This window comes from Labeo rohita, chromosome 23 (assembly GCF_022985175.1).
Source record: "Labeo rohita strain BAU-BD-2019 chromosome 23, IGBB_LRoh.1.0, whole genome shotgun sequence".
Taxonomy (NCBI): Eukaryota; Metazoa; Chordata; class Actinopteri; order Cypriniformes; family Cyprinidae; genus Labeo; species Labeo rohita.
In genome coordinates this window covers 2,413,167-2,434,838 of record NC_066891.1, presented here as the reverse complement: position 1 = coordinate 2,434,838, position 21,672 = coordinate 2,413,167, and the positions used below count along the sequence as shown (strand labels likewise).

Genomic DNA, 21,672 nt, shown 5'->3' with positions numbered 1-21,672 from the left:
CACATGTATTGCAGTAATACAACGTTTTTGGATGTGCACTGGTGCACTGGTGCACATGGCGATCCCATGTTTTTTATACATGCATCATAGTAATACCATGTTTTTAGACATGTTACCATGGTAATACAATGTTTTTGCATGTGTTACCAAGGTTATACTATGTTTTTTGCACATGCATCTTGGTAATACCACGCTTTTATACATGCTACCATCATAATACTATGTTTTTTGCACATTCATCATAGTAATACTATGCTTTTAGACATGTGCTATGATAATACCTTGTTTTTTTTACATGCATCAGAATAATACCATGCTTTTAGACATGTTACCATGGTATTGCACTGTGGAGCTTCTGTCACTACAACAAATTCCTAGTATGTGTAAACATACATGGCAATAAAGCACATTCTGATTCTGATTCTGATTCTGAATTCCATGTTTTTTTTACATGCATCATAGTAATACCATGCTTTTAGATATGTTACCATGGTAATACCATGTTTTTGCATTTGTTACCATGGTAATACCATGTTCTTGGCACATGCATCATAGTAATACCATGTTTTTAGGTAGGTTATCATGGTAATACCATGATTTTTGCACATGCATCATAGTAACACTATGCTTTTAGACATGTTACCAGGGTAATTCCATGTTTTTGCATTTGTTACCATGGTAATACCATGTTCTTGGCACATGCATCATAGTAATACCATGTTTTTAGGTAGGTTATCATAGTAATACCATGATTTTTGCATGTGTTACCATGGTAATACCATGTTTTTTTCACAAGCATCATAGTAATACTATGTTTTTAGACATGCTATGATAATACCATGTTTTTTTGTACACACATCATAGTAGTGCAATGCTTCTGGACATGTTACCATGGCAGTACTACGTTTTTACAAGCGTTACCATGTTTTCTGGATGGTACCGTGGTAATACTGTGTTTTGCACGTGCATCATGGTGATGCTATGTTTTTAGACATTTGCTATGACAGTACAGCGTCGTCTTGTTGCACATGCATCATAGTAAAACCATGTTTTTACCATGGTAATACCTTGTGTTCTGCAAATGAATCAGAGTGATACCATGTTTTGGACATGCTACTATGGGGATGTCTTAATACTATGCTTTTATATGCACCATTATAATACCATGGTTTTTGTTTGCATTAATTATTTTAGAGTAATCCCATATTTTAGTAATTTTACCATGCCTTTATATGCACCTCAGTAATAACACTCTGTACATGCATTAGAGTAATACCATATATTTGTACATGCACCATGGGTTTTGTAATGATGCCCTGTCTTTTTATGACAATGCTATGGTGTATCCAAAAACACCATGCTATTATCACTACCATAGTAAACATTTTGCAGAGGTTAAATGTGATGAATAATAATTAGCTTATACATTAGGATGTTGCCTTTGGATGCTACATGCGGAGAGAGAGAGAGATTGTGTGAGTGAGAGACCCTCACACACACAGTGAGAGAGAGAGACTGTGCGAGAGAGAGAGAGCGGATCACAGCGGCTCTACGGCCACAGACGAGCGTCACACCGACACATCCGTCGCGCTTTACGGTGAAACGCTGAGAAGCGCGTCACAGGCCTGCGTTCGCCACCGTAAACCGACACACATAGCGGATCGTTCGCGTCTCATATGAGGCACACGAGCAGCCAAACCCTTCCAGCGGAAACCGACGAGTGCTTAATGACAGCGTTCGAGCGACCGACCGAGAAGAAAACGAGGAAAATACAGAAATAACGCGCGACTCAGGAGCGACATTATATTCATTCCGAGGTAACGTGTGATCGCCTTTTATCTGTGATTGTCAATGTTCGCGTACTAAGTGACACAGGATTGCATCGCTTTCTTCCCTATATGTTACATAATGCTTTAATAGTATAGTGTATATAATGTCTATCCAATAACAGGGTGTCGTAGGATGTAGAAACAGACATGACACCCCACAGTAAACCCGTCGGGCGGCCGCACAGGTGCTCGGGCATCTCTCGTGGATTTAAAGGGATTCACAGATCGTACAGAACCGCTTAGGAACATTATATGTTCTTATACTTAAACAATTAGACCGAATAGTAGGTTAAAAATAACGCGCATAAATGTTGTTTTGAAATGTTTACGCGTCCCTGATTGATGCGTTGTTGAAATAACAGGGATGATGTTGGTCTTAAAGGGACAGATCACCTAAAAATGCAAATTCAGTTAATATTTACTCACCTTCATGACGTTACAAACCCGTGAACTGTACAGTTTTTAATGACGCATTTTGGGTGTACTGTTTCTTTAATGTGTGCGCCTTGGGGATTATAGGGTCAGATATGTTTACAAATAGCTGATGGGTAACTCAAGAGCTCCCTGGTGAGGGATATTGGCATAATTAGGTAGTTGTGGTGGTGGTACAAGCTCTTGGTGCTTTAGACTTTAAATGCTTAAAAATGGCGTTTAGATGTTATTGCAGAGAATGGAATCTCAATGAGTGACAAAGAGCATCTTACAAACACATTTAGTAGTTCTAATAAAAAATGCACTGTACATTAAATCAATAACAGCACTGTGAAGCTTCCTGAGCAGCATAAAAATGCTGAAACGACCATTTCAAAGAAATGATTATGATGTTACAGGCTCTAGTAATGTTGCAAATGGAATGTAACTGCATTCTTGATGAGGCTGTGACATCATAATGGGGCTGGATGGTGTCCGTGGTAACGGTGGAACTGTGGAATTGTTTATGTCCTCTGTAACAGTTCTGTCGATTGAGTTAATCAATGCTGCCTCACGCACTCACACATGCACTTCTGAAAGCATTAGGTCACGTTTGCAGGCTTGAAAGCTTTGGGGGTTAAACTGAGGCTGGGTTTTCTTGACCTTTGCGCGCACACGTTTGCAAATTTAGAGGACGACCGACCATCGTCAGTTCATTAAATTGGCCTGGAGAGCCATCGTTAGAACATCAGTATTCACACATTAGCACCTGTCAGCACCCATTTCACTGCAATAATATATATAAAAGTGTACAGCATAAAGACAATATATGCTGCACAGGGCTCTATTTTTATTGCAGTTTCCCCACACTTGTTTTAGTAGTCATCCTAAATTAGATATCATTCAAAAGCATAACCATTCAAAATTCATCCTGTAAAAAACATTTTGAAATTGGACATTGACCAGTCTCATTTTGTAACTTGTAACAACTTTTAAATTTAATAAATGAAGAGAAATCAGACATTGCTTTAACACAGAAATGATACTTTAAAACCTTTAACAGGCTCCTCCCTCTAGGGGGCGGTATCAAGTATCATATTACAAAATTATATTATACATTATTATTATACAATATTTTATAATCAAAACCTTTTCTAATGTTGATGAATCTCAGGTCTGAGTTGCAGTGTTCCGTATTTGGTTTTGTAATATTTTGTAATAGAAGTAAAATTGTGACAAATGTGACATTTGTAACCAAATTGCATTAAAAAAAAACAACAAACACTTAGTAGCAGTTGGGTGTCATCAAGTGGCTATTTTTTGGTATAGGGCCTAAATCTCGTGGGATCCCCAGTTTTTGTGATATCAATTTCAAATTTGGAACATAACTTTTTTTTTTTTTATCATATTCGTGTGTTTTTTTTTTGGCAATCTGCTGATTGTTTTCTTTAAACATTGCAAAGTTAATGAGGTTAATGAAGGTGCAGGGATGTTTTGGTGCGTGTAATAATAATAATAAATTGTACATCATAAAGATGACATTTGGTCATATTTTTATAATTTTGAAACTACTAGGAGAATATCCTTTAAATATTTATACATATTGAATATTCACAATACGTGCCATTATGTTTCCAAATGTGGCTTTTTATATATTAAAATTAAGTAAAAATAGAGCTAAATATTGCATTTTATTGCAGTTGTATTCGTGCAATTAAAGATTAAATATCATAATTGCATTATGAACAAATACCAATATCTAAATAAATGTAGTAATTTAACTATATTTATTGCATTTTATTTGCATTGAACGTTTTGACGACAATTTTCCAAAAACATTTTTTTTAAAACACTACTTTCCCAAAACCATAACCATAGCAAAACCGTAGCAAACTCTTTTAAGGAATGGTTTGTAGTTTCAGAGGATCCGTGTAATTCTCGAGTAGTTGCCTAATCTTATTTTAGGCCTTAAGCCACAGGCCAGTCAACTCAGGAATGTCCTGTGTCGACGGCATCAGACTTGCTGTCCCTTTGTCTTTTGGGTTGCTCTTTTACAATGCTTGAGGAGGTGGAGCATCGTGTATGTGTGTGTCTGTGTGTGAAAAAGAATGTTGTTGTATTTGGGGGGTGAATGACCTCAGATGATGCACAAAGTCATGATTCAAACATTCAGATGAACAAGCGTTTATTTATCATTACATTAGATTGTGTTTTGGAATGTATTGTAGTGTTTATGTTGAGCTGGCTAGTTTGTGATGTTGTATTTAGGTGTTGTTCACTCTTGCCTGTTTCAGCAGGGGAGCTTAATTGTGCCGTTCCTTCCAGGAACACCTGTCGTACGCTGCTGGACTCAGATCTGTGTTCAGCATCACACTGATCACAGAGCAGAGTCATAAAGGAACGCATGCACATTTCACTACAGTAACAGTGGTTGCAAGGGTGTTGCTATGCAGTTAAGGCGTACCAAGCATGTTGTTATGGAGTTACTAAGATCTGAGTGTGTTCCAGGGTGTTCAAAGTGGTTGCTAGGGTCTTCTGTGTGTTTGCTAAGACATTTTGGTTGGTTACTAGGTCAGTAATATGCAGTTGCTAGTGTGTTTAGAGTGTTTTAAAAATATCTATGCAATTACTAAAGTTCCCTAGGTTGTTAGTAAGGTGTTCTAGATGGTTGCTGGGGTGTTGCTATGCAGTTGCTAAGGTCTTCTGGGTGGTTGCCAAGGTGTTCAGGTGATGACTACGGCATTGCTATGTGGTTAATAAGGAGTTTAAGCAAGTTGCTCTGAAGTTGGTAATTTATCATGTTTGGGTGGTTGCTAGGGTGTTGCTATGCAGTTGCTAGGGTCTTCTGTGTGGTTGCCAAGGTGTTCATGTGGTGACTAGGACATTCCAGTGTGGTTACTAAGGAGTTTAAGCAAGTTGCTCTGAAGTTAGTAAGATTATGGTGTTTGGGTGGTTGCTAGGGCATTGCTATGCACTTGCTAAGGTCTTCTGAGTGGTTGCCAAGGTGTTCAGGTGGTGACTAGGGCATTGCTATGTGGCTACTAATGAGTTTAAGCAAGTTGCTCTAAAGTTAGTAAGATTAGCGTATTTGGGTGGTTGCTAGGGTATTGCTTTGCAGTTGCTTGTGTTTGTAGTAACTTCATAGAAACGTGCTATAGACACTATGAACACTGTAGCAACTGCATAGCAACCACCCAATAATCTTAGTAACGTGATAGAAACATGCTTAAAACAATTATTGTGTAGTTGCCAGGGTGTTGGGGTGGTTGCTAGGGCATTGCTATGCACTTGCTGAGGTCATCTTGGTGGTTTCCAGGGTATTGAAGTGGTGACAAGGGCATTGCTATGCAGTTGCTAAGGTGTTTGTAGTGTTAAGCAGGTTGCTATTTTTTTTTGGGTGGCTGCCAAGGTGTTCAGGGTGGTTGTTAGGGCATTGTTTGGCAGTTGCTAAGGTCTTCTGGGTAGTTGCCAGAGTAATTTGGTAGTGACTAGAGCATTGCTATTGGTTGCTAAGGACTTAAAGTAAGTTGCTCTGAAGTTACTCAGATTTTTAAATGGTTGCCGGTGTGTTTGGGTGTTGCTAGGGTGTTGCTATGCAGTTGCAGTTGAGGTTAATAGTAGCTTCATAGAAACAGTCTTCTGACACTGTGTACATTTTATTAATCCTAGTTACTTCATAAAAACATGCTTAAAACACTAAAATTAAAACACCAGTGTGTTCACATGGTGACTAGGGAACTGCTACGCAGTTGCTAAGGCGTTCATAGTGTTACACAGGTTGCTATTTTCTGTGTGACTGCTATAGTATGTAGTGTGTTTCTAGCATGTTGTTATGAAGTTACTAAGATTTTCTGAGGGGTTGCTAGGGCATTGCTATGCAGTTGCTAAGGTCTCCTGGGTGGTTGTCAGGGTGTTCAGGTGGTGACAATGGCATTGCTATACAGTTGCTAAGGTATTCATAGTGTGATGCAGGTTGCTATTTTCTGGGTGGTTGCCATGGTGTTTAATGTGGTTGCTAGGGTGTTGCTATGCTGTTGCTAAGGTCTTCTGGGTGGCTGCCAGTGTGTTTACATGGTGACTAGGGTGACTAGGGCATTGCTATATAGTTGCTAAGGTGTTCACAGGTTGCTAGTTAGGTGTTGTTCACTCTTAAGCAGATTGCTAGTTTCTGAGTGGTTGCGAAGTGTTCAGGGTAGTTGCTAGGGTGTTGCTATGCAGTTGCTAGGTCTTCTGTACTAGCGTGTTCATGTGGCGACTAGAACATTGCTATAAATTTGCTAAGGTGTTCAGAGTGTTGCTATCTTCTGAATGGTTGCCAGGGTGTTCATTGTCATTGCTAGTGTGTTGCTATGCAGTTGCACGTTGATAAGAAGTTACTAAGGTTCTCCTGGAGTTTATTACAGTGTTTTGGGTGGTTGCTAGGGCATTGCTATACAGTGTTGCTATATGGTGTTCAGAGTGTTTTAAGCATATTACTAAGATCATCTGAGAAGTTGCTAAGTCATTGCTATACAGTTGCTAAGGTCTTCTGGATGGCTTCTAAGACCTTGCTACACTAGGTGTTTTTACACATCTGTCAAACATAGCTCTCTCTAGTTTGTAGCTGACTTTACTCTGAGACACTGTACCAGTATCATCGCTTCCTAGAACACGTTTCATCTGGTGTCACCCAATACCTCGTTCTGGCAGGTGATGCAGTACAGCAGCGATGATTGCACTGTGCTCATTAGATTAAGTCTTCTGTCATGTCCGTTTCATGTTTTCTGTCGTGTAGGTGCTTGTGTAATCGTCTCATTGTTTCCTGTATAGATTCTGCTGTTGGCCCTTGACCCTGTTGTCATAACAGCAGGCTTGAGTTACCGTGCATGAGGGCCGTTTAGCTGTTAATGATAACGGAAGTATAGGACGAGTTGCTATCTGCTGTCTGGCCTACACAGATCATGTTACCTCATATTTAATTAAATCGCCCCTCCAATGGAGTCTATTTATAGCATCTGCCACCACAGTCCACTGGTGGGGCATCCCAGAGCTCTTAACCACTGGTTTGAGACCAGTTTGGGTTTTTTGTGTGTTTTATGTCTGCTGAAGTAAGATCAACTACACCCTAGGAGCTACCCCGAAGACCTTAGCAACTGCATAGCAATCCCATAGAAACGGCACAGAACAACTTATCACCCATTAAATCATATAGCAAAATGATTTAATGATTTAAATGAAAAAATGTAGCTGCATTGCAAAGAATTGCATAGCAATGCTCTTGCTGCTACCCAGAAATCCCTAGCAGCCAACACCACCAAAAACACCACTGCAGTCACATAGCAACTACATAGTAACACCCTAAAACACTACAAATCAATTGATTAACAAAGCTGAAGCCACCCAGCAACCACTTAGGACTTATTTACAATCACATAGCAACATGGTTAAAACACTGAGAATCTAAGTTTCCACACAGAAAAGCAGCCAGAAGAGCATTGTGACGCACTTAAAACACTCAGAATGCCTTAGCAACCCAAAAGAATGCAGCAACACTCAAAAACACTCAGAACGTAACAACACACTTTAATCACTTGGAACACCTTAGTAACCCAAAAGAACATAGTGGCGTGTTAAAACACTTGCAACACCTTAGCAACCCAGAATGTAACAACTTCTTAGCAACACAATTAAAACACTGGGAACTCCTTAGTAACCCAGAAGAACATGGTGACAAACTTTTAAAACACTTGGAACACCCTAGCAACCCAGAAGAACATCATGATGCACTCAACACTTAGAATGTCTTAGCATCCCGGAAGAGCGTCACAACTGCTTTGCTACGCAATTAAAACGCTCGGAACACCTTAGCAACCCAGAAAAACGTTGCAACTGCTTAGTAACGCAATTAAAACACTCAGAACACCTTAGCAACCCAGAAGAACATCACAACTGCTTCGCTATTCAATTAAAACACTCGGAACACCTTAGCATCCCGGGCGAGCGTCGCAACTGCTTCGCTACGCAATTAAAACGCTGGGAACAACTTAGCAACCCGGACAACGTCGCAACTGCTTAGTAACACAATTAAAACACTCGCAACACCTTAGCAACCCAGACGAACATTGTAACTGCATAGTGACATGCTTAAAACATTTGGAACACCCTAGTAATCCACAACAACTGCATAGCAACACTTCACCACCCACAACACCCAAGCAGTTGTTTTTAGAGGTGATTCTGTGGTCTTTAATGGTGTTCAGTGATGGTGATCCTGAAGCATCTCTATGCTGTTGCCATAATCAGTGTGTGTGATTGTTTTGACAACACATCAGCTCCAGTGAGCTCACCCTTCAGATCAGCAGCGCATCATCTGTACAACTGTTCGTCCATGTGGATAGACGGTGTTTGTGCACCCCTTCCCCCACTGTCGTCTGTAATCTTGCTCTCGCGTCTGGCTGTCTCGGGCCGTGCTGGGCCGCCCTGTGCACACGCACAAATGCACTATTCATGGCCTCATAAGATCCACGCGTGCATCTGTGCTCCGGTCCCGACGCTGACCCTGAAGCGGTCAGAACCAGCAGTTATCACCCGAGAACAATTGCAGCCTGTCCAGTTGCATCTATTTCTAGATTCAATAATGGACATCAGACAAAATATAATATAAATATTGTATGCATAAAAAATACCAGAATTAAAAAAATCTGAGATATATATGTTAAACCAGAATAAACAAATCTATGATATTTTGTGAGTTAATAATTGACCACCCAGAACACCTTAGCAACCACATAGTGATGCCCTGACAACCACTCATAATACTAGTTTGCAGTTCACACTGAAAAAAAATCTAGTTTTATCGCTGCTTAGCCTGTTAAAGTGGTAAAACACTGAATGCATTTTACTTGTACATAATGTTGGAGGAGTAAAAAACAGAAAAGCTTTGTTGCTGTAATGCATGCTCAGAATAGCTGACCCGGGGTCAGGTCCTTGTGTAAACACCATTTAATTAAATGCTGTGTTTATGTGTGCTTTAAAGCACTACAGTTTCCATGTTGCTTAGCTATTTTCTGTCCCCCGCTGTACTAGAAATCTGGTTTGTACCCTGTTTGCACGTTGAACTGTTGCAGATTTTAAAAAGCATTTGAATTCAGACCCATCCATGACTCTCAATACTAGATACAGCTGTCAGGAGATTTTTAGAAGCTTCTGCTTCTAGCTTTAAATGAGAGGAGGCTTTGTACAGAGATGACTGTCAGTGGGCATTAGGAGAGTGCACCACAAACACACACTGCTCTTATTAGACCCTCTTCAATCTGTGTGTGTGTGTCTGAGGGTGTTGGATGCACCGCATGTGCTGTAGGTCTGCAATGTAAGAGGCACCCAGAGGCAATTTTGCCTGTGTTCGTCATCTTCCCAGGCTGATTTCAGCCTCCCTGAACACTTCCCAACTCATAAATCCCTTAGAAGTCTAAGTCCTCAGGCATGAGACGGCTGACCACATCGCACATGGATGCTATTTTATTACAGGAAGACACCACTGTAGATTCGTCTAAGACCATCACGGGAGACTCTTTATGGATCTTTGTACTGATGTGATCGTATGTATCCACCAAAGAAGGGGTTAATCAAAATGCTTTGGCAAGTATCACTATTATAGAAGATTAAGATGGGGTTGCCCACTTTTTCAGCTCATGTGTTGGTTCAGCAACATTTTCCAATAAGGATTAAAAAAATTGTAATTTAAAATTTACAAGCCTTGAACCAAACCACACTGAAAAAATGGTGTAGGATTTAGTTTGAAATGATTTTCACTCAGAAACTGCTAGATTTCACAAATAATTACTAAGAAACGCCAGAAAGACTAGTGTTGCCAAGTTTTTGCAGAATTGGGCTATTTTTACACTGTTGCTGCGGGTTGTTTTTAAGTGATCTCCTCTCACCGTTGTAAAATGATTTTGATGGAATGGACAATTAAAAATGGAAAAACTGTGGAAAAAACATGACTGGGCTTGTTTTTATTAGCAGTTAGGCGGGTTTTGTTTCACAGACCTGGCAACCCTGAGTACTACATTAACACTGAATTTAGTATTTTCTAAAATTATATGCTAATTCACAAAAAATAAAGTGAATCACAACATTACACACTTTAATTTAAAGCAAACATGTATTTGAAACTATAACAAAAATACAAAGATATTTAACTATTTTAATAAAGGAAACGACTACAATTGCATGAAGCATTATGAAAATTTAAATAAAAACTAAAGTAAAGTACATATAAAAGTATAAATTTTTAAAGATGTTTACATTTATTGCAAAATATGTTCATTATGCATACAAATATTTAAGTATTTTATGAGCATATGAAGGTTCTGTCATTTGCAGCGTTTATAGGTGTGGACCAGGCCAAAAATAGTTCTTTTGGCACAGTTTGCTTGTTGCCATTCTCTGATTTGGAGTTTTTTGTTGCGTTATGGGTAATGTAGTTTTTCACCAGGAATTCCTCTGACTCATTTTTTTTAATTATTTGAAATAATGCGGGCTGATTGCTTCAATATATTATCAGGGTTGCCAGGTTTTCACAACAAAACCTGCCCAAAATAAAAGAATAAAACATTTTTAGTACTCCAGGGTCTAATTATTATGTTATTGGGGTCAGTTAAACCCTTGGACATGTAAAAAAACAACCTGTGACAACAATATTAAAGATGCCCAATTTCGCAGGAAAACCACGGACCTAGCAACACTGTATGTTATCGATTAAAAACCTGGCAGCTCAACTGGTCTGTCTTTAAAGGTTTATCAGTTAGTGTTAAACATCAATTTCACTATGGAGAAAATAATAGACTTTTCATTTACACAATCCACAATGCACTGTATTGTTCATAGTTGGAGTTGGGGATTGAAATAAACCACTAAACATGATTACATTTTGGCTAAACTTCTTTCTTCGCAATCAGACTGATTTTTGCCTGCTGAATGATAAAATTGCCAAAAAGTTGCATAAGTAGTCACTTTTTCAAGTTGGTGTCTTAAGAACTAGTTTGACTAACTAGCAGTTAACCAAGCTGTAATCATTCTTTTCAGATTCAAATCAGTCCAATTTACATTTTAATGTAACTGACATAAAGTGACTTCTGCTGCAGAAAAGAATTAGATGATTAACTTTTAATGGTGTGTGTGCACCAAAAACGAATTTTATTTATTAGTAGATTACATACAAAGTCAATGCAAAGACGCAAATAGATGTCAATTTATGATTGTCATGAACACACAATATTCACCTCAAATGCGTCTTTGGCGAAAAGTTTATTGATAGAAATTGACCATTTATCGGCCTGGCTGATTGTCAGTGCCGATATTATGCTTTTTCAAAACCGATTTGCAGATTAAAGTAATTTAAAAAGCAATTAAAGAGAGTTTTTGTCGGAGCCCCTGTTATTCTTAATTTTGACATTTTCATTTTTACATCAGACGTATATATCGGTTCAAAATATCGGCTGTCAGTACTTGATCTGCAATAATCGGTATCAGCATCGGTTCGAAAAACGCATATCGGTCCACCCCTAGGCTACTTATTGACATATCTGGTTATATTAGAAAATGGAGAAGAGCGTGTGCAATGTTTTAATTGCGTGAATGACGCGAAAAACATCCTGCAAGTAATCTAGAATGAGTGATGTGATGCAAATATTCGCTTTGCTTTTGGTGTGCACACACTATAAAACTAGTCCGAGTTCAATCAGAACACTTAGGGAACACGTAGCAATGCAAATCAATCAATTCAATGCAAGTCATATAAAATTCAGATCAGTTTGACCAATCATATTTAGACTTTTTGTTCAACAACCAAACTGAATTCAAACAAACTGTAGTCTGCAACAAAAATCTAGTGTGAAAGCATTGCACTGATGGCACCGGAGAAATTTTTTCGTGATGTGGATGGCTCCGAGATTAAGTAACTGTTGCCAAGAGACTTGTTAAGCTAGTGGAAACTTAACTCTGCTAATATCATTACCAGATCGGCTACACTGAGAAAAGTCAATCGGGTTGTATGTGAGGTCAGGGTGGTTGTGGAGTGGAGAATCATTTCTGGGCTCCATCTCAGTGGTGGGGGGCAAAACGGCAGCTTCAGCACGCAACACGGGAGATGGATTTATTAGCCCTGTGGTTGGCATGACAACAGCGCCTGTGGATGGAATAGAAGATTGTTGCTAAATTGTTCCATCTGTTCCATTTTCCAGTTGTAGAATGGAGTTCGCCCTGCATGCGGTTTGTGCTCCATTATCTGATAGACGACTATAAATGAAGACAAATCCAGGATAGGTTCGTCTAGATGATGCCATGTTATCATATTAAGCCAGTAAGTAACTCTAGTGCTCTAGTGCTGAATAGCAGAGACCAAAGTCAACAGTTAACCACTGAAATATATTCTTTGTCAGCAGTGCTGGGAAGTAACTGATTACTTGTAATCTGGATTACATAATAAGATTCTAATTAGAATGTATCACATTTTAAAAACTCATAATCAGATTACAGTTACATTTTTAGGGATTACATATTATTCACACAATGGCAGTGAATCATAATAATTTATTGATTCTCTATAATTCGTTTTTTCTCGTTTAAATGTTCCTTTCTGAATTTAACTAGGAAAACATCTCTCAAGCAATTGACCATGAGCAATTATGAAAGTTTAATAAAGTAATCTATAAAGTAATCAGAATTCATTTTAAGCATAAATAAATTTGGCATGCAGAATAAATTAAGTAATCTACCCAGCTCTGTTTGTCAGCAAAGCACCAGTTGCATTTGTTGAAAAAATAATGCAGTTTTTTTTTTTTGCGCTTTGTTGCTGTAATTGTTTTGCTTTATTAAAATAACTAATTTAAAGTGAATTTTTATACCAGTGAATTTCCAAGTAGGATTTTATTTTTTTAGTATTGCTCAAGTGTAGCCTCAAAATCGTAGCAGATTTGTCTAGGTTAGTGGACATCCGATGCTTCCCGTCTAGACGGTGTTAATCATCACATTCCAGCTCATACTAGCATCAAAGCTCAAAAATTCACTTCATTTTATCTGTATGAAACACTTCCAGTAAACACAATCATTTGCAATTGGAGGTTTCACATCTGTTTCTGTCCTTTTTGTTAGTTTTGTTTGCCAGCCACATGCTTTTGTAGTGACCGATAAAGTTAGTCATATTCTAAAATATTCTTGGGTACGATATATCCAAAAATGAGAAGGTTTAAAATTCTTTATCCAAAATCATTTTTTGACCTAGGAAGCGGAATTTTTTTTTTTAAGTGTATGTAGCATCACAACAACAAACTTAATTTAGCTCTAATGGCTGGGAAAACTGACTCACATGAGAGCACTGTTCCTAGGTTTTGTTGTTGCATAACCTTTGAGGTGCAACAATGGCAGATGGTGTTTTTGGTGGTTCTTTTATCCATGTTTTTAGCTCAGATTTAGTGTTGCGATCTAACCATTCTCACCTGCTGCTGTGAACGCACACGCCTGTGCTTCTGTAGTGCTGTTTGCATTAACTGTCTCACACTGCAGGAATCTGTCGGCCCACAGAAAGCCCATCTGGAATGCAGTATCTCAGAAACAAATCATACAGAGGGTTTGGCGACCCACCTTGTTGGCTTTCCAATGCTAGATTGTAATTTATCGACTTTTATCCCCGCTCAGGATTTATTTCCAAGTTTTTTGGCTGTTCCTCTCACGGATTGTAATTGGGTAGCATTCGAAGCATGTGTTTGTTTTCCAAAGACTTCAACAAACGCACCGTTTCGAGCCAAGCTACGTCACTCAGCGTCTTTGGCATAGAGTTTGAAAAGGCTAAGACTAATTTTAAATTAAAGACATGTTTGTGCAAAGACTGATGGGGGAAAAAATGCACCTCACACATGTGATATTACCCAACGCAGGGCTGCAGCAAGGACGCTGAAGGTGATAAAGCATTCAATTTTTAGGAGAGCGGATATTTGATTTTGCATGTGAATGCAAATGTTCACACTGGAATGTCGGAACATTTAAAAGATAATTTGAGACACATAAATGAATTCTGCAAGGCTGATTTTGGATCGTTTTCTGTAAACCGCAGCACTCATCGATTGATGGTTGATTTAGGGTCGGTGAAAAACACTGTCACTGAGAACTCAGAGAGGAGCAGATGTGTCGAGGTCGTCTGCTTCCTTATCTGACTTTTCCCACTGTTCTTCCATCAGTTTAGCAATGGAAATTCAGTGCTTTAAAAGTGGTCCTGAAATTCACCCTAGGACACAATTGGTCCTAAATCAGTTGGCAGCTTTCTTTTGTTTCGCAGCTTGCCTGAAAAAATGCAGATAAGGCTGTTCTCGGTGTGCTAGCATGAGCCGGCCCCCAACCTTCATCAGCATTGGATTTATTATTTTTGCATGATTTACTGACGGAGAAAACTTATGAATGTCTGCCACTGGTACTTGGTAGTAAAAACAGATATGCAAAAGTTGGTTTTATTGCCATTAATATCGTTTGTGGTTGGTGCACGTGTTCAGGTCATCAAAAAAAACCTTGCAATGTTTAATGGGTACTTAACGCAGACCAAAAATGTGCAGTGAGTCCCTTTGAAAGATTGCACTCATTTCGGCATGCCCCTGATCTTTTTTCCCTCACGTTTTTGCACTTTCAGTTTGGCTTTTTTCCTCCCTTGCTCTTCAAGGTACTCTCTCTTTCCTCCTTTCTGTCTCTCTGGCGTTCTTTTGCTCTCTGTGTGTTTGCCAGAGGGAGGTTCACTTCATAGTCTTGGCAGCATTTTGTGTAATAAACTCCGCACTAACGCTGGCTCATAAACAAATAAACCCAGGCGCTCTGCGACGTAATTTCATCAAATCCTCCCCCGTGCTCGTTTTGCTCCCCTCCCGAGCCAGCGAAGTAGGCAGTCTGAGCGAAAGGCTCCCAGTCTTTGTAAACTCTCTTCTGGTGTCTCCCATAATTCTGTGTTTGTGTCTGTGATTCCACTCTCATGTCATGACATCATTCTGAAGGCTTACAGCTCTCGGTGGACAAAAACAGATGGTTGAACTTTGAGCAGGAAAGGAAACAATGCCTCCTTGATGCCTTGTTAGCTTTGGTTATTAAGTTATAGAGGACAGGTAAGGATATAACAGATTGTGGTGGTTTCCTTCAACATTTTTGTTGCAGACTACTAATCCTTTTCTCCTGTTTGATTCTAGGGTTTGAGCTTCCACCTGATACAAGAAAACCATGAAATCCTCCACTTGCAGCACCTGAAAGAGATTTACACAATCAAGACACGATGGAAGAGCCGTACAAAGATTCTGTAGCCGTAGACATGGCAAACCCTCAGGAGGAAGTCTGCAACGGCGGAGCCACCGCTACTGATGCAGTTGGGAAACTCGAAGGAGAGGCCACTCCAATTATTCCAGCCGAGGCATGGAATGTCAACTCCCCGACCATCACGAAGCGATCCCTGTCACCCCTGCTAACACTACAAGCCACCCCGGTGGTGACCCCGGCTGCGGAGTCTCCCAACGGAGTTGCCTTGAAGGTTGCTACAACTGTGCTTCAGCCAATCTGCTTGGGAGAGAGTCCAGTGGTGTTGCCAATCCTTGCTGGCCCAGCTGCCCCTCAAGTTGGACAATCAGGGGCCGCTTCGTACCTAATGACCAGTCAAGGTCCTGTGTCCCTACCTCTGGTCTTGGAGCAACAAGTCCTCCAACATTTGAATCCTCAGTTGCTCCAGCAAACGGCAACTTGTCCTGCCCTGCCGCTGCAGAACAGCATCCTGTGCCAGAATCCTTCTCTTGCTCTTGGAGCACCTCCAGTCCTGGACCAGAAAGGCACAAGTCCAGTGTTGGATACTAGTCTACTGACTCTTCTTCAGAACCCGAACTTTGCAGCAATCTTGCAAGACCTCTTTCCTGGCCAAGGGAACTCTTCTCCAACTTGTCACCCAGTGTCTTCCCCGCAGGTAGACCTTGCCTCTGCATTTCTTCCTCCACCTCCTCCACCTCTCTCGCACCCCTACGGCTCTCCGCTAACCCCACTGGTGCCTCCAGCCACCCTCCTTGTCCCCTATCCCGTTGTGATCCCGCTTCCGGTGCCTCTTCCAATCCCAGTGCCAATCCCAGTCCCCGTCTCCATGTGCAAGGACTCCAAGGTAGAGGTAGACTCTCCTAAACCGGCTTGTACTTCAAGCAAAAGCACACAGACTTCCCCTAGTGACATCTCCCCTCATTTGACGTTAACCAGCAGGGAAATGGCAGTAGTCCAACAACCCTTTCGCTCTTGCTCATCCCCGGTAGTGACAGAGGGAGAAGTCCTAGATTTATCCATAAGGGCGCCTCAACCTTCAATGCACGTTGATGTTCCTCAAGGGATCCAGGCGTTTCAACAAGACAGTGTCCTTGATTTGTCTATACCTAGTATAAGAAAGACATGCATCCAGACTTGTAGCACATATGGGCCGTTGGCCCCGGATAGGGAGAGGGTTTGCCACATAGGGGACGATGTTAGCAGTGGGGCTTTGGCTCTTGGGGTTCTACGTCCGGTAGACTGCACGCCAAAGCTAGATACCAAGCTGCTAAGTGGTTTAGCATCTCTAGAGTTCAGCAGACAGCACAAGTGGGTGGTAGACAGCGGTCACGGGAGCACGGTGGCTGGGGCGGTACATGACTCTGCACTTACCGGAGGCGGCAACATCGAGATCGTCAGCACGTCGCAGACTGCCAAAGTCATCGTGTCGGTCAAAGACGCCATGCCTGCCATATTCTGCAGCAAGCTAAAAGGATTGTCAGGCGTTTCTACAAAGAACTTTTCCATCAAGCGTGATGCCAGTCAAGGGGGCTTCGCTACACTGCCCCGGGTCCCGGGGGATCAGCGAGGAGAATCCAGTGACCCGCTCAAAAAGATCTCTAAAAACAGAGGCATCAAACTGAAGAAAGTAAGCTCCCAGGAGATTCACATACTGCCCATAAAGAAGCAGCGACTGGCAGCGTTTCTGCCCAGAAAATAACACATGCTGCTCTTGCTTTCAAAGTGTGGAGGGAAAACCAAGGACTAAGGTGTAGCTAGATAAATAACTACCGTGAAAAAAGCTGGTCTGAGAAATTTAACCAGGGTATGATGCTAAATGCATTCCTGGCAGAAATAAGTCCTAGAGCTTGTTCTCCAAACTGTCCAGATGATTTAGACTGATGTTGGCCGCCACTGGTCTGACGGCTGGCATTTGATCCACTCATTATAAAGCAATCAGACAAAGTCAACAGGAAAATGCTCCAAGTAAAAGAACCAGCTAAACTGCACTACTACTGATATTCTTTAGCATCAATGCCAGAATCAACTCCCTTCCTATGCATTTTGATTTCGGTCACACGTCCTCATGAATGATTCATTACACGTAATCTGCATTGTCATTAATATGCATGAGATCCGTTTTGAAACCAGGCCAGCTGTCAGTGAGAAACGCAACGTGTAGTACTGACAAATTCTCCTTGCGCTAATACGCTTTCGCTGAATTCTTCCTCTCCTCTCGCTGTTTACACTCTGAGTGCAAGACGTTTCCCATTTTGGGTCCTAATGAACTGTAGAAGGGAACCGTGACCTTTTGCTTCCCTAATCACTGTATTAATCAGTGGGGCATTGGAGCGGAGCATCCTCTTTGAAGAACAGGAGGGGTAAGCGGTTAGCATGGCAGCCTGATAATGACTTGGCAAAGCCCAGACCTCGCTTTCATTAGAGTCTGATGATTGGAGGAAATGGTTGTCAGTAGCAACAAAGCATAGTTTTCATCATCCTCCCTTTGGGGGGCAAAAAGCCTCCCACCGCCAGCCCCAAACCAAATTAAAACTAAATAATCATCAGGGGTTCGTCCCTAACGACAACAAATCTGAGAGAAATGGCTTATTAATGCTGTTTTTATGGCCGTGGGTTCAACTCAATGTCATTTTTTTAGCTTATTGAACACACAAGGAGAATTTCACTTGCAACAGTGTACAGATTTTAATGATCTTTATAACGATACCTTCAGTGTTTTAAATGGTGAACTGCTGACAATGGACGTGAAGTATTTAAAATTAAACATCTATCCCTCAGCAAGCATTAAGATCATTTTTCCTTCTCTGGCAAGCCTGGTTTTCTTTAAACATGTTACTGGTCATATTGTGCAAAATTCATCAGTGCGTGTTATTCCCTGTTTCGTGAAAATGAGAAACTTAGTGGGTGATGTTGGCAAGGTTGCACAAACAGTTGGCTATTATTAAGGCTATTCAGTCACTGTTTTAAGTTACTCTATCTTGCAATTCAATGCCAAGTAACATTACAGGAAAAGAACATAACGATAGAACATTTGAATATGTGGAGACGCGCTTGAGGGTGAACTTGACCTTCAGTCCCAGTCAAAACGCCTCATCAAAAATGTGCTTTGGTGATATTTACAATCCACTGCAAACTCCCCTTTAGGTCTGGCCTCATTCCCACTCTTTTCATGATCAAAAACAAATCTCATGTGCCACCTACCATCTTTCATTAAGAATTTGAATGTGGATTATGAATGCTGAATTAGTTTTTTTTTTTTTTTTTGCTTTTATGTGGCTGGTGGTTTGATTGATAGCATGAGGGTGTGTATTGAACCGCGGGTTTCCACCCTCTCATTAACCTACTGATCATCCCCGCCAGTTTAGTAATCAACTTATTAAAACCCAGCTACAGCTGACAGACGCCAGATCACAAACTGAGTACTGAATCAGATAAATTAGCCCCATGAGCATGTTATTATTTCATGTGTCATCCCACATCAAAAGAAAATACACACACACACACAGTGATACAATAGGTTATTGTAATGTGTCAGTTATATAGCTTTCTTACTAAGATGACTATAAAATTATATTATTATATTTTAAATCTCATTCTCAGTGGTGATTCTTGTTTTATTCTTACTGTGAATTTTTGGTTGACCACAATTACTGTATTTTTTATTATTAGTATTATTTTAATTTTTAATTTAGAGCAGCATTAAATGCTTTACATTTTGTGAATTTGGGTGGAAAACTGTGTTTATGATGAAAATATAACAATGCAAAAAAACTATAACAGTCCTAAATATGCACTACCAATGTTTTTTTTTTGTTTGTTTTTTTTTAACAGAAGTCTCTTCTGTTCACCAAGCCTGCATTTTTTTTTTCAAAATACAGCAAAAATGGTAAAATTCTGAAATATTTTTACTATTTAAAATAACTGCTTTCTATTTCAATATATTTTAAAATGTAATATATATTCCTGTGATTTCAAAACTGATTTTTTAGCATCAGTACTGCAGTCACATGATCCTTCATAAATCATTCTAACATTCTGATTTGCTGCTCAGGAAATATTTATTAATATTATGTTGAAAACAGCAGAGTAGAAATTTGAATAAAATTATTAAAAAAATGTTATAAATAATAAAAAATATTTCTTAAGCAGCAAATCAGCGTATTAGAATGATTTCTGAAGGATCGTGTGACACTGAAGACCGGAGTAATGATGCTGAAAATTGAGATTTGATCACAGGAATAAATTACATTTTAACATATGTTCACATTAAAAACAGTTATTTTAGATAGTAAAAATATTTCAGAAAATTTCTGATGTATTTTGGATGAAATAAATGCAGGCTTGGTGAGCAGAAGAGAATTCTTTAAAAACACTGAAAATTTTACTGTTCAAAAACTTGACTGATAGTGTAGGTTTAATTTTCTTTCAGCAAAATCTTATCAAAAGTTCTTTTGGCTTTTATTTCTTTTTGATTTTTGTGCGGTGTGACTTACTGGCATGTCCTTGACATGTTTTGTGAAATTTACCCAAAATATCCTTTGAACAACATGAGTAAACTCAGTAAATCAAACTTCATGCAAGTTCACCCCAAGCCTAAAATCATCTCCACAGCCAAACTACCAGCTATTAGCATTTATAAAATGCAGTATTTAGTTCTGTACCAGTGATGAATTGGCTCAGATGAAAAGCGACTTGTTTCATGCCACTTTCAACAGAACTGAAATGAGATTCTAGACACCCCATCAGAGAAGAGTCCACAGAAAGAAAAATGAGCGAGGCAGGATTTATTTGACATGTCAGTATGAAATGTGCCGTCTCGTGTTTGCGTGTTTGTTTATTGGAATTCCTGCCGAGGGAAAAATCAGGAAGGCGTCTTTTATAGTTCACATTGAGCCAGGAAGGATTTTCATGTAGAACTGAATGAACTTTCTTTTGACAGATTTCTTCCGTTTTCACAGTACCAAATACATTTGATGAACTGCTGTGCAATTTTACTCGTTTTTTCATGTCAGTACTGAAGTGTTTTTAACTCTAAAGCCTCTAAATGTCCTTCCTCAGTTTTTGTCTCTATCTATATCTAAACATTCTTAAACCAAGATGTATTTACTTGAAAAGCATCTTATTTTCAGAAAATTAATATACATTGCTTCCCAAAAGTTTGGGATCAGTAAGACTTGTAATGTTTTTTAAAAAAAAGTCTCTTACGCTCATCAAGGCTGCATTTATGTGATCAAAAATACAGAAAAAAACAGTAATATTGCAAAATGCTTTTATAATATAAAATACTGGTTTTTATATTAATATGCTTTAAACTATAATATATTCCTGTGATCAAAACTTAAAATCTCAAAATTCATCCTTTGAAAGGCTCTTTAAAATCAGACTTTGCATTACCATGGAAAATGTAGATCAAAATCATATTACAAAATGTTTTCATTCATGAATTATAAAAATTTAAGTCTGGATAGTGCATTTTTATGTCTGTGTTCAAAGGTTAAAAGGTTAAAATAGAAAGGTTTTCTAACAATATACACTACTGTTCAAAAGTTTGGGGTTGGTAAATTATTTTTTTTTTTTTTTTTTTTTGGAAAGAAATTAACACTTTTATTGACCAAGGATGTGTTAAATTGATAAAAAAGTGATAGCATAGATTTACATTGTTAGAAAAGATTCATATTTGGAGTAAATGCTGTTCTTTTTAAACTTCTTGTTCATCAGAATCCTGAAAAAAAAGAATCACAGGTTCCAAAAAAATATTTGCAACATTGATAATTCCAATAATAAATCAGCATATTAGAATAATTTCTGAAGGAGCATGTGACACCTAAGACTGGAGTAACAGCAAATGAAAATTCAACTTTGTATCATGGGAATAAATTATATTTTGAAGTATATTAAAAGAAAAACCAGTTTTTTATATTGTAATAACATTTTACAATATTACAGATTTTTTTCTGTATTTTTGATCAAATAAATGCAGCCTTGATGAGCATAAGAGACGTTTTTAAAAACATTACAAGTCTAACTGATCTCAAACTTTTGAGCAAAATCGAGCGACTTCATGCTTAAGAAACAAGTGATTTGCCAATGGAGTAAGAAAAAAATACTTTTCTCTTTAAATAAGTAC

At 39.1% G+C, this 21,672-nt stretch overlaps 1 protein-coding gene across 2 annotated transcripts; it reads left to right on the top strand.

Moving 5' to 3' along the window:
• The first annotated feature begins 1,521 nt into the window (after positions 1-1,521).
• Positions 1,522-21,512, top strand: zmp:0000001174 (retinoic acid-induced protein 2). Of its 2 annotated transcripts, none has more exons than XM_051096435.1 (2): positions 1,522-1,817; positions 15,443-21,512. In XM_051096435.1, the coding sequence occupies exon 2, from the start codon at positions 15,526-15,528 to the stop codon at positions 17,242-17,244; it is 1,719 nt and encodes a 572-aa protein (XP_050952392.1). In that variant the 5' UTR covers positions 1,522-1,817; positions 15,443-15,525; the 3' UTR covers positions 17,245-21,512. The 2 variants fall into 2 exon arrangements, with proteins under 2 accessions (XP_050952392.1, XP_050952393.1); XM_051096436.1 differs by lacking the exon at positions 1,522-1,817 and adding an exon at positions 15,220-15,361.
• Positions 21,513-21,672: the final 160 nt, after the last annotated feature.

Bases quoted from the DNA above. Each gene is read 5' to 3' on its own strand.
- zmp:0000001174 (XM_051096435.1), top strand. From the start codon at position 15,526: ATGGAAGAGCCGTACAAAGATTCTGTAGCCGTAGACATGGCAAACCCT.